The sequence below is a fragment of the Vicia villosa genome, linkage group LG1 (genome assembly GCF_029867415.1).
Source record: "Vicia villosa cultivar HV-30 ecotype Madison, WI linkage group LG1, Vvil1.0, whole genome shotgun sequence".
Taxonomy (NCBI): Eukaryota; Viridiplantae; Streptophyta; class Magnoliopsida; order Fabales; family Fabaceae; genus Vicia; species Vicia villosa.
The window spans coordinates 6,979,046-6,995,990 of NC_081180.1; the positions used below are offsets into that span (position 1 = coordinate 6,979,046).

General features: G+C 33.6%; 3 protein-coding genes across 4 annotated transcripts; 1 reads left to right on the forward strand and 2 right to left on the reverse strand.

The window, feature by feature from the left end:
* Positions 1–11,209: 11,209 nt before the first annotated feature.
* On the reverse strand, positions 11,210–12,480 carry LOC131600331 (uncharacterized). Its single transcript, XM_058872514.1, has 4 exons — positions 11,967–12,480; positions 11,817–11,883; positions 11,596–11,717; positions 11,210–11,518 (listed from the first exon to the last, which is right to left on the reverse strand). The coding sequence occupies exons 1-4, from the start codon at positions 12,416–12,418 to the stop codon at positions 11,416–11,418; spliced, it is 744 nt and encodes a 247-aa protein (XP_058728497.1). The 5' UTR covers positions 12,419–12,480; the 3' UTR covers positions 11,210–11,415.
* Positions 12,481–12,503: 23 nt separating this feature from the next.
* On the reverse strand, positions 12,504–13,518 carry LOC131622900 (uncharacterized). The gene is made up of 2 exons (XM_058894191.1): positions 13,449–13,518; positions 12,504–13,226 (listed from the first exon to the last, which is right to left on the reverse strand). The coding sequence occupies exons 1-2, from the start codon at positions 13,482–13,484 to the stop codon at positions 12,504–12,506; spliced, it is 759 nt and encodes a 252-aa protein (XP_058750174.1). The 5' UTR covers positions 13,485–13,518.
* Positions 13,519–13,874: 356 nt separating this feature from the next.
* On the forward strand, positions 13,875–16,577 carry LOC131627614 (F-box protein SKIP1-like). Of its 2 annotated transcripts, XM_058898459.1 has the most exons (3): positions 13,875–14,262; positions 15,208–15,814; positions 16,241–16,577. In XM_058898459.1, exons 1-2 carry the CDS (start codon positions 13,934–13,936, stop codon positions 15,779–15,781), a joined length of 903 nt encoding a protein of 300 aa, XP_058754442.1. In that variant the 5' UTR covers positions 13,875–13,933; the 3' UTR covers positions 15,782–15,814; positions 16,241–16,577. The 2 variants fall into 2 exon arrangements, with proteins under 2 accessions (XP_058754442.1, XP_058754440.1); XM_058898457.1 differs by lacking the exon at positions 16,241–16,577 and having other exon boundaries at positions 13,876–14,262; positions 15,208–16,041.
* The last annotated feature ends 368 nt before the right edge of the window (positions 16,578–16,945 follow it).

A 16,945-nucleotide genomic window follows, 5' to 3' on the forward strand; every position in this document is an offset into this window, starting at 1 on the left:
GTTTTTACACGCTTAGGGGGGTGCCCAAATATTACAGGGAGTAAATCAATTTTTTTTTTAAAAGGGGGCAAATCAAATCTCACTACTATTGCAGGGGTGAAAGCCATTTAACCCTTAATATTTTAATATATCCACTGAAATATCCCCAATTTTATTTTATTATTTCAAAATTATTTTTTCCCGTATTCCTACTTCTTTTTTTTTTTGTGAGTTTTCTCTATTATTTCTATCAATTTATTATAATTATTCTTTACCTTCAAATTATTATTTCTATTTAATAAAAATTATAATCACTGCAATTTTTTATTTTTGTTAAAAAAAAGTTGGAAGAAATAACTTTGATTATCCAAAAAATAAATGAGTACACGACGATCGCTAGGACCCATCCAACCAAGAATCAAGAGAAAACAAAAGCCTATATCAACATTAATCTAACAATGAGGCTTTAGAATTGAACTATGCGATCCTCTAAAAACAATTTTTGCAATAATGTTTTCAATAATGGAAGATCTATCACTCTTCTTTCCAAAGCATATAGTGTTACGAAAAGTCAAAGCTCCATATATAGTCTCTGATGCTGCCAACCTGAGCAAGGCAGCCTTCCAGCCTTTGCTTTTGCCATGACTAATAATCCAACTAAGCTCCTCATCTCTTTGGGGAATGATGCACTTGAATCCAATGAGGGATACTACACCAAATCTTCTGTATCTCATCACACTCAAAGAAGAGGTGTTGAATGGTTTCTTCTTTGCTACAGAAAATACAATTACTGTCATTCAACATTCCCAATCTCACCAATCTGCATTTTGTTGCCAACCTATTGTGACAAGTTAGCCAGAAAATAATTTTCGCCGTAGGCCTAGCACAATTAGACATCAACAGCTTATAACAACTTACAATAGCACCTATCTTCGTGTTATCATAAACAAGTTTCATATAAAATTTCCCTTGAGCAAGCAATGAGTTCCATTCAGTTGCAATGTAAGAAATATAGTCCCTCTCTTCCATGATTTTTCGCATAATCCATGTGCTATTACCTTTGATAAAAAATTTATCTTTATATATATAGAGAGAAAATGGGTGATGCACTGACAGTGTAAAATAGTTTTACACTGTCAACCAATCACAACCATGTATCTAATTAAAACACTCTTTTATTTTTGAAAAAATTTAATGACATGGCAAATTGGTGGTTGTTTATTGGATGACAGTGTAAAACTATTTTACACTGTCAGTGCATATCCATTAAACCCATATATATATATATATATATATATATATATATATATATATATATATATATATATATATATATATATATATATATATATATATATATATATATATATATATATAAGTTATTTTATGTATTCAAAAGTTATTATCAACACATAGATTATTTTGTGTCGAGAGTTATAATATGTATCAATTGTACTCAATTTTTTTAACGTTATGTGATAAGTTATAAATTTTTAATCACTCAAAATTACAGATATTATTTCCAAAAATTTATATATGGAATTTTCCCTTTTGAATATCATATCACTTATATAAAATCATAAAGATAAAAATATAAATTATTATTATAAAAAAACTCTCCCCTCCCCTTTTAAACCAAACATATGTTTAACCAAAATCCCTCTTTTCTCCTCCCTTCGTTTGAACCAAACATATATATAATTTTTTTTTTAAATCCCTCCTCCCCTCCTGTTTCTTCCATTAAAATCCTTCCCCCTCATTTGAACCAAACAGACCCTAATGTGTATGAAATGCTTGTAAGGTCCGTTTGTTTTTATTTAAAAAAAAATGATTGATATAGTGTAATATAATTTTGTGTAATTTTTCATAAAAATTTCAAATGCAAATTTTGTGTGAATAGTTATTGTTAACATGCTATCTTAGATATTTCATGTTGAAATTTCTTTTGGGATATCAAAATTTAAAATAAAAAAAAAACACACACTTAAATTTGAAACTATTTCATATAACTGTTCATAAAAATTATTTTTAAGATATAATTTTATTTAAAATTTTCAATTTCGACTATGTTTTGATCTTCAATATTATTATATATAATTTTTTTTAATTAATTTATTTACAAATTTCAATTTCGACTATGTTTTGAACCAATACTATATATAATAATACATTACATAAACTAAATTGGAATTGAAAAGTTTCCATGGCTATGAATTTTTCATTCTCATACATCCATGTAAATTTAATTGAGGAAATATATTGTTTCTGGAACAGAATTGGAGGTGTATACCAATTTTTTTATTTTTTTTTGATTAGTTTAGAGGAAGTTTAAAATCTCCGTAATTTGTGCCACGTCAGCTTCTGTCAATGAAACTTGACGGTAGGGACCAAAATTGCGGATGAAAAAGTTTGTGAGGACCATTATTCAAAGAAAATTTTTAGAGGGACCAAAATTGTAGGGTCGCATATTTATAAGGACCCCAGACATATTTAACCCGGTTTTTAATCATGAGATTTACGGTGTCCCGATCTCGGCACAAATCACCTTTGCTATTACCCAACCAATTTTTCAAAGTAGCATGTGCCGACTCAGTTCTATTGGTGGTTGTATTCTCAAGGTGTCGGACATTATCAGTCCATGCACAAACAAACTTCTCCTTCACCTTGTCAAGAATGGTGCTTTCAACAAATTTCAATAAATCGGGATACTTTTCTTATACTTTCCGAAATTGCAATACAGGATCGGCGTATAATTATTTTGTCGAAGAACTGGCAATACGATCCCATGCATCCATTATTTGGTTAACAACCACTCCGGACTTCACCAGTTTCCCACCTTCAATCTTTACTTAGTTCGTCCCCACAGCGGGTTTCACCTTACTTCTCACATTACATGATATGTGATATTGACAAAGTAATGCATTAGGAGAAGGAAATATCTTTGCAACCGCATTCATCAAAGCGGTATCGCGATCCGTAACAATCACCTTAGGCATCTTGACTTGTTGCTTCAAAAGAGACCGACACACCTTCAATGCCCACCTAAAATTATCCTCTTTTTCACACTCCAAAAAAGCAAAACTGTAAGAAAAATAGAGGGTGATGGAAGGTGGTGGAGAAGAGAAGGATAGAAATTCCAAAATAATAAAGATTGTTTTTATTTTTATTTTTAAGGAAGATGATATGTTGTTTTTTCATATATATCATTAAGTTGAAAATACTACAAATATATAGAACCAAGCAATGAACTTACTTGTTGTAGTGGAAGTAAAATCCAAAACAACACTATTCTAAATAGTAGACTAAATAGTAGACATCATTAGATTTGGTCTACTTTACTATCTTGACAAGCAAGAATCTAATTATTATAAAAAACAAGACAAGTAAAGTGACATGACAAGCAAAGTGACATAACAAGCAAAATGACTAAACAAGTAATGTGACATAACAAGAAAAGTAATATGTTAGAAAAATATCAATTTCTAACACTCCTCCTTGATATTTTTCTTGAATACTCCAAGCATTGATCTCAATTCTTCAAACTTTCCCTTGGAAAGAGCTTTGGTCATTATATCTGCAATCTGATTTTCTGAACTGCAATGCTCCAAACTGATTTCTTTTGACTTTTCAGCTTCTCTAATAGCATGATATTTAACCTTGATGTGTTTGGTTCTTCCATGCTGGACTGGATTCTTAGCTATGGCTATAGCAGATTTGTTATCCACCCATATGACAGTAGCGTTGTTTTGAAATTGTTCCACATCTGTTAAAATCTTCCTTAGCCAAATAGTTTGATTTGCTGCTGCTGCTGCTGCAGAAATATACTCCGCTTCTGTTGACGATTGGGCGACAACTTCTTGTTTCTTTGAATTCCATGAGAACACAGCACTACCAAATGAGAAAACATAACCAGAGGTACTTTTTACATCATCTACACTTCCAGCCCAGTCACTATCTGCATATCCTTGGAGCTCTCCACTCTCATTTTTCAAAAAACACAAACCATAGTCAGATGTACCTTTTATGTACCTCAAAACTCTCTTAGCTGCACCAAGATGAACTTGACTTGGAGAATGCATGAACCTGGAAAGTAAGCTAGCAGCAAACATTATATCAGGCCTGGTTGCTGAAAGATACAACAAACTTCCAATTATACTTCTATAAATAGAAGCATCTGCACTATTATCACCATCATCCTTTGATAATTTTTCATTCACAATAAGAGGTGTGGGAACAGACTTGCATTTATCCATATTAAACTTCTTTAATACCTCCAAAGCATATTTCTTTTGAGAAATAAAGATTCCAGCACTTGACTGAAAGATCTCCATTCCAAGAAAATATTTCATTTCACCCAAATCTGTCATCTCAAATTCATTCTCCATATCTTGCTTGAATTGACTTAGAGAATTGGATTTATTCCCTATAACCAACAGATCATCGACATACAATGACACTATTAGTTGGAGTTCATTCTTTGACCTCTTCACATACAGAGTAGCCTCATTTTCACTTCTTTTAAAACCTTTTTGCAAAAGATAACCATCAATTCTGCTATACCATGCTCTTGGTGCTTGTTTTAAGCCATAGAGGGCTTTGTGAAGCTTGTAAACTTTATTTTCACTTCCTCCAACCATAAAACCTTCAGGCTGGTCGACATAAATGTCTTCATCAAGCAATCCATTTAAAAAAGCTGATTTAACATCAAAATGATAAATTTTCCATCCCAATTTTGCTGCTAAGGCAACCAACAACCTAATTGTATCATGTCTTGCAACAGGTGCAAAAGTGTCTGAAAAATCAACACCGTGTTGTTGAAAATAACCTTTTACCACCAATCTGGCCTTAAGCTTATTTATAGATCCATCAGGATTGAGTTTGGTTCTATAAACCCACTTAACACCAATAATCTTTTGATTTTTTGGTTTGTCTACAAGCTTCCATGTTTGATTTTTCTCTATCATCTTCATCTCCTCCTGCATGGCAACCTTCCATCCCTCAATATTAGCAGCTTCAGCATATCGGGTAGGCTCTAATGTAGCTATATTGCACCTGGCATAGATATCATCCAAGGTTCTAGTACCTCGGGTTGGAAAATCCGCATCAATATCATAACTTTCTTCTTCATCTTCTGAATTTTGATTCTCCAAACTATCTTCCATAGACAATACCTTACTTGAACCTTCAGCTTGACTTTTCTCCCAATTCCATTTAGAGAACTCATCAAATTTTACATCTCTGCTAACCAGAATTCTCTTGGTCTCCAAATTATAAATTCGATACGCTTTGGAGCTACTACTGTACCCCAAAAATATACCGATCACAGACTTTGTTTCCAATTTATCTCTTTTCACATTTGGAACATGAACGTAGCAGACACATCCAAATATCTTTAAATGTTGAACAGACGGCTTTCTTTTATACCATGCTTCAAAGGGTGTTTTTCCCTTCAAGGCTTTGGTAGGCAACAAATTCAGTAAGTACACTGATGTGTTGACAGCCTCCGCCCAAAAGGTTTTAGGAATATCTTTCTCAAAAAGCAAACATCGAGACATCTCCATGATTGTCCTGTTCTTCCTTTCACTCACTCCATTTTGTTGAGGAGTGTAAGGAACAGTAAATTGATGTTGGATTCCAGCTTGCTCACAAAAAGTTTTAAATTCTCCTGCTGTATACTCAGTACCATTATCAGATCTGAGCTTTTTAATTTGACAATCAACCTCTTTTTCAACCATAAGTTTGAAACTCTGAAATGTAGCAAACACTTCTGACTTCTGCCTTAGAAAAAATACCCAACTCATCCTTGTAAAATCATCAATAAATAGCAGAAAATACTTGTTGCCATTTAGAGATGTCGTTGGCATCGGACCACACACATCAGTGTGTATGAGCTGTAACTTTTCAGAAGCCCTCCAGGTTGACGCAGCAGGGAATGATAATCTACTTTGTTTTCCATATTGACATACATCACAAATGTCAACAACATCATCAATGACTGGTAAATTTTCAACCAAATCATGAGAACTCATTTGTTTTAAGGTTGAGTAACTAAAGTGACCCAACCTTTTATGCCACAAGGAGGAATCACGAACAATACTTGGAAATGCATGCATGGTTGTTTGCTTCCACTCTACTGGAAAACTTTTACCTCTCATTTCAACAGTCATTAACTTAGATCCAGAAGGATCTATAATAGTGCATCTCATGTCTTTGAAATGCAATGAATAGTTCTTTTCCATCATTTGTCCCACACTTAAAAGACTTTGATTTATTTCAGGTACAAATAAAACATCTGAAATGTATTTGATACCAGAGGGAGTTTCAACAGCTATGACACCTTTTCCTTTGACATCAACATGTTCTCCATTGCCTATAGTAACTTTAGAGTAGAAGGACTTATCAAGTTCCTTAAAAATGCCAACATTATGAGTCATGTGATTGGTGCACCCACTATCTATTAGCCATGTTTCTTTGCTACTATTGACTAAATAGCAAGAAGCCATGAATAATTGATCCTCTTGTTGGTGGTGTTCAACAACTTGGGCTTGTTGTCCCAGCTGGTTTGCTTTGTTTTTGCAAACCTTCTCCACCTGACCAAGTTGATTGCAAGCTCTACATTTAACTCCTGGCCTGTACCAACAATACTTCTCTAAATGAGTATCTTTTTTGCAATGTTGACAAAGTGGAAACTTCTTTTTCCAACTCTCTCCTTTGTTGTTGATTTCCTCCCTTTTTCCTTTTCCTTTTTTCTCACCAAAAGGCTTTTTTCCAAAACTATTGTAGCTTTGGTTTTTGCCTTTGGTGTTGGCCACAAAAGCACCTTCAACATTTTCTTCCATCCTTAAAGATCTTCTCTGCTCAGTAGCTTGCAAAGCATTAACAAGCTCTGCGAGTGTGATTTGAGAAAAGTCCTTAGTTTCTTCTAGAGAGGATATTTTTGCTTCAAACCTCTCTGGAAGACACACCAAAATTTTTTCCACAACTCTTTGATCACTAAGTTCCTCTCCTAGCAATCTGATTTGTGAAACAACCTTCGAAATTCTGTCAGAAAATTCTCTAACAGTTTCAGTTTCTTTCATTTTTAGTGCTTCAAACTCCCTTCTTAAGTTCAACACTTGCATCTTCTTTGTTCTTTCACTCCCTTGGAACTCCTCCTTCAACTTGTCCCAAGCTTCTTTTGCAGTCTCAAGATTCAAGATCTTGATAAATATATCATCATTTAGTGCTGCATGTATTATGGCTAGTGCTCTTCCTTCTTTTGCCACTTCCTCATTGTGATTTTTTATTTGAGCAACTGTTGGGTTATTTGGGAGAGGTGGTGGGTTGCTTCCATTTTCCACAACATCCCATAAACTTTGAGCTCTCAAATAAGCTTTCATTTTTGCAGCCCACAAATGATAGTTTTCTCCTACAAACATAGGAGGTGGAGGTAAAGAACTAGTGTTGGAAGCCATTTATGGTGTTTAAAGGTTTTTGTGAATTTTTATCAAGTTGGTTTTCTTTCCTCACAGACCCGTTAAGATCAATGAAGCTCTAGATACCATGTAAGAAAAATAGAGGGTGATGGAAGGTGGTGGAGAAGAGAAGGATAGAAATTCCAAAATAATAAAGATTGTTTTTATTTTTATTTTTAAGGAAGATGATATGTTGTTTTTTCATATATATCATTAAGTTGAAAATACTACAAATGTATAGAACCAAGCAATGAACTTACTTGTTGTAGTGGAAGTAAAATCCAAAACAACACTATTCTAAATAGTAGACTAAATAGTAGACATCATTAGATTTGGTCTACTTTACTATCTTGACAAGCAAGAATCTAATTATTATAAAAAACAAGACAAGTAAAGTGACATGACAAGCAAAGTGACATAACAAGCAAAATGACTACAACAAGTAAGTTCATTGCTTGGTTCTATATATTTGTAGTATTTTCAACTTAATGAAATATATGAAAAAACAACATATCATCTTCCTTAAAAATAAAAATAAAAACAATCTTTATTATTTTGGAATTTCTATCCTTCTCTTCTCCACCACCTTCCATCACCCTCTATTTTTCTTACAAAAACCATCGGTGTACGTCTTTTCGGAGGATGTAACACCGACCATCTCAAATAATTGAAGTCTATATTTGTTGGTCTTGTAGGTAGAATCGAGAAGGAGCACTGTCGGGAAAGTGTTGAACAACTTTATTGAATCCAAATGAATCCAAAAAATATCTCGGACCGTAATCCCATCATCGCAAGTTTTGTACCGCGACATGAATTATGACTTTTAGGTTGTGGAGAGTGAGTGTTGATGAAGAAATGTAACAAAGGGAGAGTGATCAAATTGGTTCAAACTATCTCAGATACTTCCGTAGATGCATCTACGGAATAATGTGGCGCTAAACCATTCCGTAGAAACACCTACGGAACAATCGTTGAACTGAACTTATTTGTATTTTATCCCCATTTATACTAGTTTATTATACTTTCGTAAATGTACCTATGCAAGGTGACTAATTTTTTAAAAAAAATGTGTTTTCGAATGTGCATCTATAAAATAGCAGACATAATTGAAATTTCATGCGGTGTGTAAGAAAATCATGGTTGCATTGAACAATTCTCTTTTTTTTTAAATGAAATGAAAGAGATTATGAGTAGAAAAGAGTGAAAATATATCAATTTATGTATCTAGGTTTAATAAACATAGCAAGATCCGTCCAAACAAAAACGGTCAAGTTTGTTTGGTTATATACAGTGAAGAGGTTTTTAGTCTCTCCTATCAAAACCAGATAATTGTTATTCAATCCTTCTGACCTAATGCCGATGGGTAACGAACAAGAGAAGCCGCTGAAATGCGAATCTGAACAACAAGAGAAACTGCCGAAATCAGAAGAAGACGAGTCAGTGTCGGAATCAGATGAAGATGAATCAGGATCGGAAACTGAGTCAGACTTGGATTGGGAATCGAAACCAATTGAATATCTAAAAGAAAAGTACGAAGAAGATCCATGTCCATGTTATTTTTCATGTGATAGATTTGTGTACAAGAATAAAGCAGTGATAAAACAAGAAGAGGATAGTGAAAAGGCCGTGAATGAGTATTGGGAGAGGAGTCGTAACATAAGTCCCTACGATGCTATTCCTGTTCCACCTTTGGCGAATTTACGTTTGAGTAACTTCCCAAGACCCATTACCATTACAGAAGGATGGCGCCCACGTTTCATTCACCTCTCCAAACTTGCTCTGGATAACTACAATCATGACAATCAGGGTTTAATTTACGTGTTTCAAGACATTGTCAAAGCAGTGAGCCAGCGTATTCCTCTTACTACTTTTTACATTACCTTTAAAGCAAAACCTAAAGATCATAATATCATCCTTTCTTCAACTTTTCAAGCCCATGTCTGGGACAGGATAACTGCACTAGGACCGCCTGTCGTCAAGTCATGTTCCATTCTAATTTAAAACCAAACACTAATAATGCTTCTTTATACTTATGTATGCTTACATCATTCTTTAATACTTATATGTTCTTTTCCTCACGCTGCTAGTTTCTCTCTAGATGGTTGCTAGCTACAACCTTACATTATGGGATTTTGACTTTATTTTCTTTTGGAATCTTGTGCACATTTATTTATTTAGCTATACTAGCAATAGTGATTATTTGTGTCAATTTGCTTAATAATTTCAATAATTGATATCTATTTCTATTTATTGAATTCATATATTGGTTGACACCTTGGAACAGCAGTTATCTTTAGGCTATCTATGGATATTATAAATTAAATACAATGACAGAATTAAATGGAGTGGAATAGAGTAAATTGTTGAAAAAGGAATATGGTGGTAAATATGTAAAAGAATGGAATTCATACCACTGCATTATAGATACAATAAATCTTTGTTAGAAGGGATGACAAAATAACAATTTGTTAATATCTTATTTGATGAAATTTCATTTTCTTGCAATAAGAAGGTTCGTTGGCACATCCTTCTAAAAGCTCTCGAATTTATTGGATACTTTCAATAATGATTCTTAAGGACAATAGTAGGTCAATTTAGGATAAACTTCTATAAATCTCTCGTGTTTCCCTCTCTGTTATGTCTTTACTTTATTGTCTTTTCTTTGGTTTTCCGTCTATCTTCTTATTCCGCTGCATATTTACTTGTTTGTTTTATAAAATATTTTCAAACTCTAATTTTCCAAATGATTTTAATTTTAATCAAAGTTTTTCAAACCTCCATAATTCACCTTCTCTTCTCTTCTCTTCTGTGTATGGAGTCGCATGTCCAATAAGTAGTATTAGAGTCTAACTCCTATTTACAGACTAATCGTCTTAGGAGAAAGATGACTTCCAACACTTTTTCTAGTAAGAAGATTTTCCTAAACACACACCCACCATCTAATGGTCATTGGTTTGATGTCTGTAAAGCTAGATTTAAAATGTTGATTGAAAGTTTTGACTCACCTTTTGGAAAGGTTCCTTAAGTCTTAGAACAACTTAGAATGAATTTAGAGTGATAATGTTATTCAAAGTTTGTGAATTTTCAAACATAAAAAAGAAATTTGATGGCTCCTTTGAGTGATAAAAAACTCTTATTATGGGCAACAGTGCAAATCAACAATTTAATGTCAATTGTTGTAAAACATTCATCTTCGTCTTCAAACTAGTCACTGTTCACATGATACTCAGTATTACAATGTCTAAGTCATGTGTGTCTACTTAAGAAGTCTCTTTATGGTCGGTCTTAAGCAAGCACCTCGTGTATGGTATCAATGGTTCACTGACTATGTTGCTAAACTGGGGTTATCCAATACAGAAAGAGAAGGAAATGTTCCCAAGCATTGTGGAATCATGCCTGTTAATTTGTTGGGAGCCAAACTGAGGACATTCATAGAACTTGCATTGCACAATGACAAAGCAATGTCTCCTGTGAAGTTGTTGTTGAGAGTAAGACTAAGTGAATTCCATAGGGTGGAATTGGAAGATCTCTTTGCAACTTGTTGAAACTAAGATCAATATGTTGAATTTCCATCCATGTGGGTAAGAGCTTCTCACGAAACCATTTCAGAACTTTCTCTTGAATTTTGTTATAAGTGAGATCTAAGTCAACTAGATTTTGAACTTGTGTTAAGAATTTAGGAAAACTAATAATATTAATAGAAGATAAATATAATACCTCAAGGTTGGGTAAACTTGAGTCAATACTTTAAATCATATACTTCTATTATAACTCATTCCAATATATATAAATTATACCCTGTCAATTTCTAGTTACACATAATTTCAGCCAACTTGCGACAAAAAATTTTAGCTCTAGTAAAGTGCATTTATATATCTTTCCTTGTGGATTTCCAGTTAAATTGTGGAAACTGTTATGAGTATGAACTGCTTTTAAGTCTATACAAAATATCATTCTGTTAAAGTTGTAACTGCATGTGGCTTCATTGTATATTTTCATATGAATAGACTGATCCAGTAGCAATTGATTCCACGAACTCTTTATTTTGGCTGCCAAACAATTTAGCACTACATCTTTCCAATGGTCTGTCACATGCAAGGATCAATAACGAACATCAAATTTATCATCTCATCAAACACCAAAAATTAGCATATCATCATACCTGAAAATATGTAATGCTTCTGTTTCTTCAAGCTCTGATTTTGTTTCCGCCTCCGTATCGTTTCTACCATATATATTCTTGCATCCTTGACACTTACAACTTAGCGAGCAACCAACACCACCCTTCAAAACAAAACCAACAACCATTGTAATTCATATTATAAATGAAACTAAATGTTTACAACATGGTATGATATATATGTCACAGTGGAGAAACAAAACCTTAAAACATTCACAATATTTCCTCAGGCAGCTTGCTTTTTTACATTGACAGTGACCTGATTTGTGGCTGCGAAATCAAACTTTGGTGTTAGACTATTGAAGAAAGATAAAAACTAACTTAATAATGGAATGAAGATAATTGACGACTACATTTTCCTCTTCTTTCTGAGGGTACTCTGACAGAAATCAGCACTTTCCTCTTCCTTCTCATGTTTTGAACAAGAAGCACCTAGATCAATCTGACCTTTTCTCTTCCTTTTCATGTTTGGAGGATCCAACTGTTTACTCTCCATTTTGAGGGTACTACCACAGAAATCTTCACCCGTAATGTGAACTAAAAACTTAGTGAAATCTTTTGTAGACTGAACTTCATTATCAGATGGCCCCAAATGATTTTCCATTGACGCGGAGAGCTGCGATAGGTGGCTTTCAGAAAGATGCAAGGAAGAATTGCAGCTCGGCAGTTCAGGATTCCATCTGTAATGATCTGAGGCTGGAATTCCAAAACCATTTTCATTACTAGCATTCTTCTCACCAGATTTTGAAGAACAGGAAGTGATGTTTGAAGTATAACTGGTCTTGTCATAATCCAGAAAACCCATATGTATACTGCGTCTAATGTGAACAAGCTATATACAAAAACAAAATATCTTTACAGTGATTGATTTGTTTAACACACTGACACATCTAGAAAGAAATGAACATATATAAACCGCAAAAGAACTGATAATAGACAAAATGCATCAAATTTCTAACCTCATCATTCCCTGTCTGAATTGGATTGCTATCCATTAAAGGGAAATTGGCAAGATAGTTCCATGTTTGATTTCTGTAAGTGGCAGGTATTGGTTCATAAGGATTATTTTCAGACTCATGTATTGAAGTAGAAGCAAGTGGATCAACAGTATGCATTTTATAATTAGTGTTAGATTGTGGTAAAGGAATACAAGATTGTGTTGTAGTAATTAAGCTACTGTAATCACAATCTGGCAATTGAGTGTTTGCCTCAATTGAATCTTTGACAGAATGGTCTTGTACATTGGTACCATTTGGTTCTAGCATGCCAAGTATTCCAAGAAGGTAGTTAACATCATCCTTTGAGATTAGTGGATGATCTTCTGGGCTACAAGAACCATATTGCACAGCTTCTTGACTAGATGACTCAGTTGAATCATGAGATAAATGAGTAGAATAAGTAGGCACTTTTTCATGTGAATAAATTTTATTTACATTCTCGCACGAAACTTGAGAGTTTGATGTATCCAAAAGATTATCCCTAGAATCGAAGAATGTGGAATCCTCAAAAAAAGTCACATCGGGTGATGTGAAAAGAGGATAATCCATGGGAAGTGAGTTCAATGTCTTTAAAGGAGAAAGACTGCTGAGATAGTTAAAGAAAGAATCATCATCCTGCATAAAAATATGAAGAAAAAAACTATTTAGGGACAAAATGTAGATGAACAAAAAGCACATGCAAAGCAAGAAACCTAAGAAACAAAGAGAATCAAGATTGATAATAATATATGATGCAGCAAAGAGAAAGAAAGATGCAGCAAAAAGGATTAAAATGCAGCAGAGTGATGTGAAGAAAGAATGGAGATAGTGGTGGTGAGTGTTTGAAACAAAAGAAACCTGTTCTTCTAAGTTGGAAAATAGCGGTGCCTCCATCTCTTCTCTTCAGAGAACCCAACAACAAACTCTTTAAAGTGACACTTAATACACTTTGATTTTACATATTTATATGCGTGTTAAAATTCGTTTGTTATGGATTAAATAAACTTCGCGAAAACAAAAATTTTAAATGGATTTTCATTAGTGAATGAGTTTAAAATCGATTATTTTTAGAATCTTCTAAACATATAGTTATAGACATAATAATCACGTTCCATTTTAGCCTTTTTTTTTTTTAATTATATAAACAGTTAAGTATTCTCTTTTGAATAGAGAGGGTGTACCATTAAACCCTTTTAAGTTTCTAATTTTTAATTTTTATTTTAAAAATAAAAAATACTTTTTATTACTTTGATTATCAATTAAGTTAATGACGGTGCAACTTGTACGTATTTAGCACAAGCATTGCAAAAGTTGCGAATCCAATCCAAACAACAGAAAGAGAAATGGAAGAAAACGAGTCCGAGTGGGGCGAGTTGACTCGCGAATGTCTCATCAACATCCTATCTCGACTCACCTTCGAGGATCAATGGCGCGGTGCGATGCTTGTTTGCAAATCATGGTTCGCCGCTCTCCAGGAACCCTCTCTTCACTCCGAATTCAACCTCGAACCTTACTTCGACTCGCCATCCGAGTCACCTCGCTGGTGGACCCTCCAATTCGAGTTTAAGATCGATTCCATGCTTCTATCTATCGTTCGATCGACTCATCAATTCCTCACACAGATTCGCATTCGACACTGCTCTGATCGCTCCCTCAATCTCGTTGCCCAAAGGTACAAATTTCGAATTGGAAATTGGTTCTTCAATTATTAGGTTTTCATTCTGAAATTGCCCAAAGTGTATATCTTTTTCATGTTGAGGAGGCAAAATTGATTTTAGAAGTTTATAATTGGTTTTTATAAGATTCTGAATAGAATTGATTTTGACTCTATTTGATTTGAACTTTGAGTTAGAATTTATAGCTATTGTCTACAATTGATTTTTAGGCTCCAATTTATTGTTCAATACACCATTACATGAATTTAACCAAATTAAATTACTTTGCTTTTGATTAACTTTTAGCCATAATCTATTTTATTAACTTATTCAAAAATCAATTTTTTCTACTGCTGAACCAAACAAAAAATGAGCGTGTAAATTGTTTTCTGCTTTCAATTGGGAATACAATTATACACCATTCAACATTTGGGGCTAGGGCTGTTTATGGGCAGTTCACTAAATCATAGTAAAAGTTCACTTGCATCGAATCGAACTGTTTCAATTTAGTCAAAACCAAACCAAGCCAAAAATTTTGACATATCGTTTCGAAATTCTGAACCGTACCGAACCGTTAGAAGACAAATTTTCCCAAATCGAACCATTTGTTAAAGAACCGAATAATTAAACTATTTTTCAATTTTTCAATTTTTTTCAAAAAGATTTTAAAACTTGTTTTTAGTTTTTTATTTTATTTTCAATTTAGGTTCTGTTTATTTGTCATATGGTTCGGTTCTAAAAATGTTTGTAGGATATGGTCCGTTCACTAACCAAACATAATGGTTTGGTTATTTTGACTTCTGTTCGATTTGGCATTCGGTTTGGCTCATAGTTTTTTTGAACAATCCTAATTGGGGAATATAGCCTTTATGTCTGTAAGTGTGTATAAATGCTCGAAGCTTTGGGTTTCTTCTTTTTTTATCTTTTTTTTTTTGTTGGAACACAATTCAACTGCATTTCAGATGTCCAAATCTTGAGGTGTTGTCAATCAGAAGCTGCCCTCGTGTTACTGATGATTCAATCTCTAAGATTGCTACTGGGTGTCCAAATTTAAGGGAATTGGACATCAGCTATTGTTATGAGATAACTCATGAGTCAATTGAGTTGATTGGAAGAAATTGCTCCAACCTTAAGGTTCTTAAGAGAAATCTCATGAATTGGCTTGATCCTTCCCAACACATAGGGATTGTTCCCGATGATTACCTAAATGCTTGTCCGCAAGATGGAGATTCTGAAGCTGCTGCTATTGCTAATTATATGCCTCATCTAGAGTGGCTCGAGATTAGATTCTCCAAGTTAACTGTTAAAGGCCTCAACTCGATATGTCAAGGGTGTCCTAACCTTGAATACTTGGATTTGTCGGGCTGTGCTAACTTAACTAGCCGAGACATTGCAAATGCATCGTCAAGTTTGTCGCACTTGAAAGACATTAAAAAACCAAATTTCTACATACCAAGATCTGTCTATCACACTGAAAGATATGGACATTGGAGACTATATGATGAAAGATTTCAAACAGATGTTTTCCGAATCTGAACATTGTTAAGAAGATTATCCAAGATGTAAACTGTGAGTCTATCAACCCATCTTCCTTCTATTGATCTATGCAGATCTTCATTGAATTTCTTTAGTTATTGATCCTGTCAATTATATTTTATAGAATTTATAATCATTGTCTTTGTAATTCCTATTTTATGTTGTATGTTTTACTTGTATCTGTAATGTGTATGTATAGAAGATAATTGTCTCAGGTCCCCGTAATGGATTTACATAATAATATTGTGATTATTTCTCTTTGCTTTGGCTGCTGGATTACTTCTTATATATTCTTGCTTGCAATCTGTCATAACAATTTGTATTATGTTCTTAAAATTCATGTTTTACTTTTTTTGTATCTTTCTTGCTTAGAGAAATTCTCTTGTTGCAAACATATATGCATATAGTCTTATAGGAATTTTTCTACTGCTAGAACTTAAGTTGGTTGTCAATGAATAGGTAGTTGTTGAACTATTTGCTAGTATCATTGAGATGTGTTGTGATTCTAAAGTTTAAGATCGAGGCATGGCTGTCAAACTCCAAAGTTAACTCAGAGAATTGGACAAGATCGCGACTTGCTTATGAAATCATTTTGGGTTAAACTCAGGTATATTCATAGAAAAGCGAGTTCTAAATTGATTGAATGAATATACGATATAGTGTATCATATTTGAAACATGATGCTATGCTTGTGCATTATTGGTCTGGTTTGCTTTGGTTTGGCCTGGAGCTATGAACCCTGTTTAATTTATCGGTTGCTTACAAATATTTAATCATGTTATTGCAGTTTGGTTTATCACTGAGTCTGAATTTTGAATTCTTACTACGCATAGGGTTTTAAATTGTGTCATGCTGTTGTAATGTTGAAAATACCATTTTTGCATTCAGTAAACTCTTGCAACTTGCAAATCAAGACTACAAAAATTCCATGAGTTTACATAGATTCTTGAATTCGGCAACCTTAGATATAACGACTGAGTCAAGTGGCATCCATCATTTGCATTATTTATGCACATGATGAAAACCATACGGATAGGTAAGCTTACAAATGCAGTTCTTGTTTATAATTAAAATACAAGATAAGAGCAAGAGGGTATTCCATACGGATAGGGAAGCTTACAAATGCAGTTCTAGTTTATAGTTAAAATACAAGATAAGAGCAAG

Bases quoted from the DNA above. Each gene is read 5' to 3' on its own strand.
- LOC131622900 (XM_058894191.1), bottom strand. From the start codon at position 13,484: ATGGAGGCACCGCTATTTTCCAACTTAGAAGAACAG. The intron at 13,227-13,448 runs GTTTCTTTTGTT...ATTTTTATGCAG, and splicing joins TTTCCAACTTAGAAGAACAG to GATGATGATTCTTTCTTTAA.
- LOC131600331 (XM_058872514.1), bottom strand. From the start codon at position 12,418: ATGGGTTTTCTGGATTATGACAAGACCAGTTATACTTCAAACATCACT. The intron at 11,718-11,816 runs GTTTTGTTTCTC...TTTGTTTTGAAG, and splicing joins AATATTGTGAATGTTTTAAG to GGTGGTGTTGGTTGCTCGCT. The intron at 11,519-11,595 runs GTATGATGATAT...TGCATGTGACAG, and splicing joins GAAGCATTACATATTTTCAG to ACCATTGGAAAGATGTAGTG.
- LOC131627614 (XM_058898459.1), top strand. From the start codon at position 13,934: ATGGAAGAAAACGAGTCCGAGTGGGGCGAGTTGACTCGCGAATGTCTC. The intron at 14,263-15,207 runs GTACAAATTTCG...ACTGCATTTCAG, and splicing joins CTCAATCTCGTTGCCCAAAG to ATGTCCAAATCTTGAGGTGT.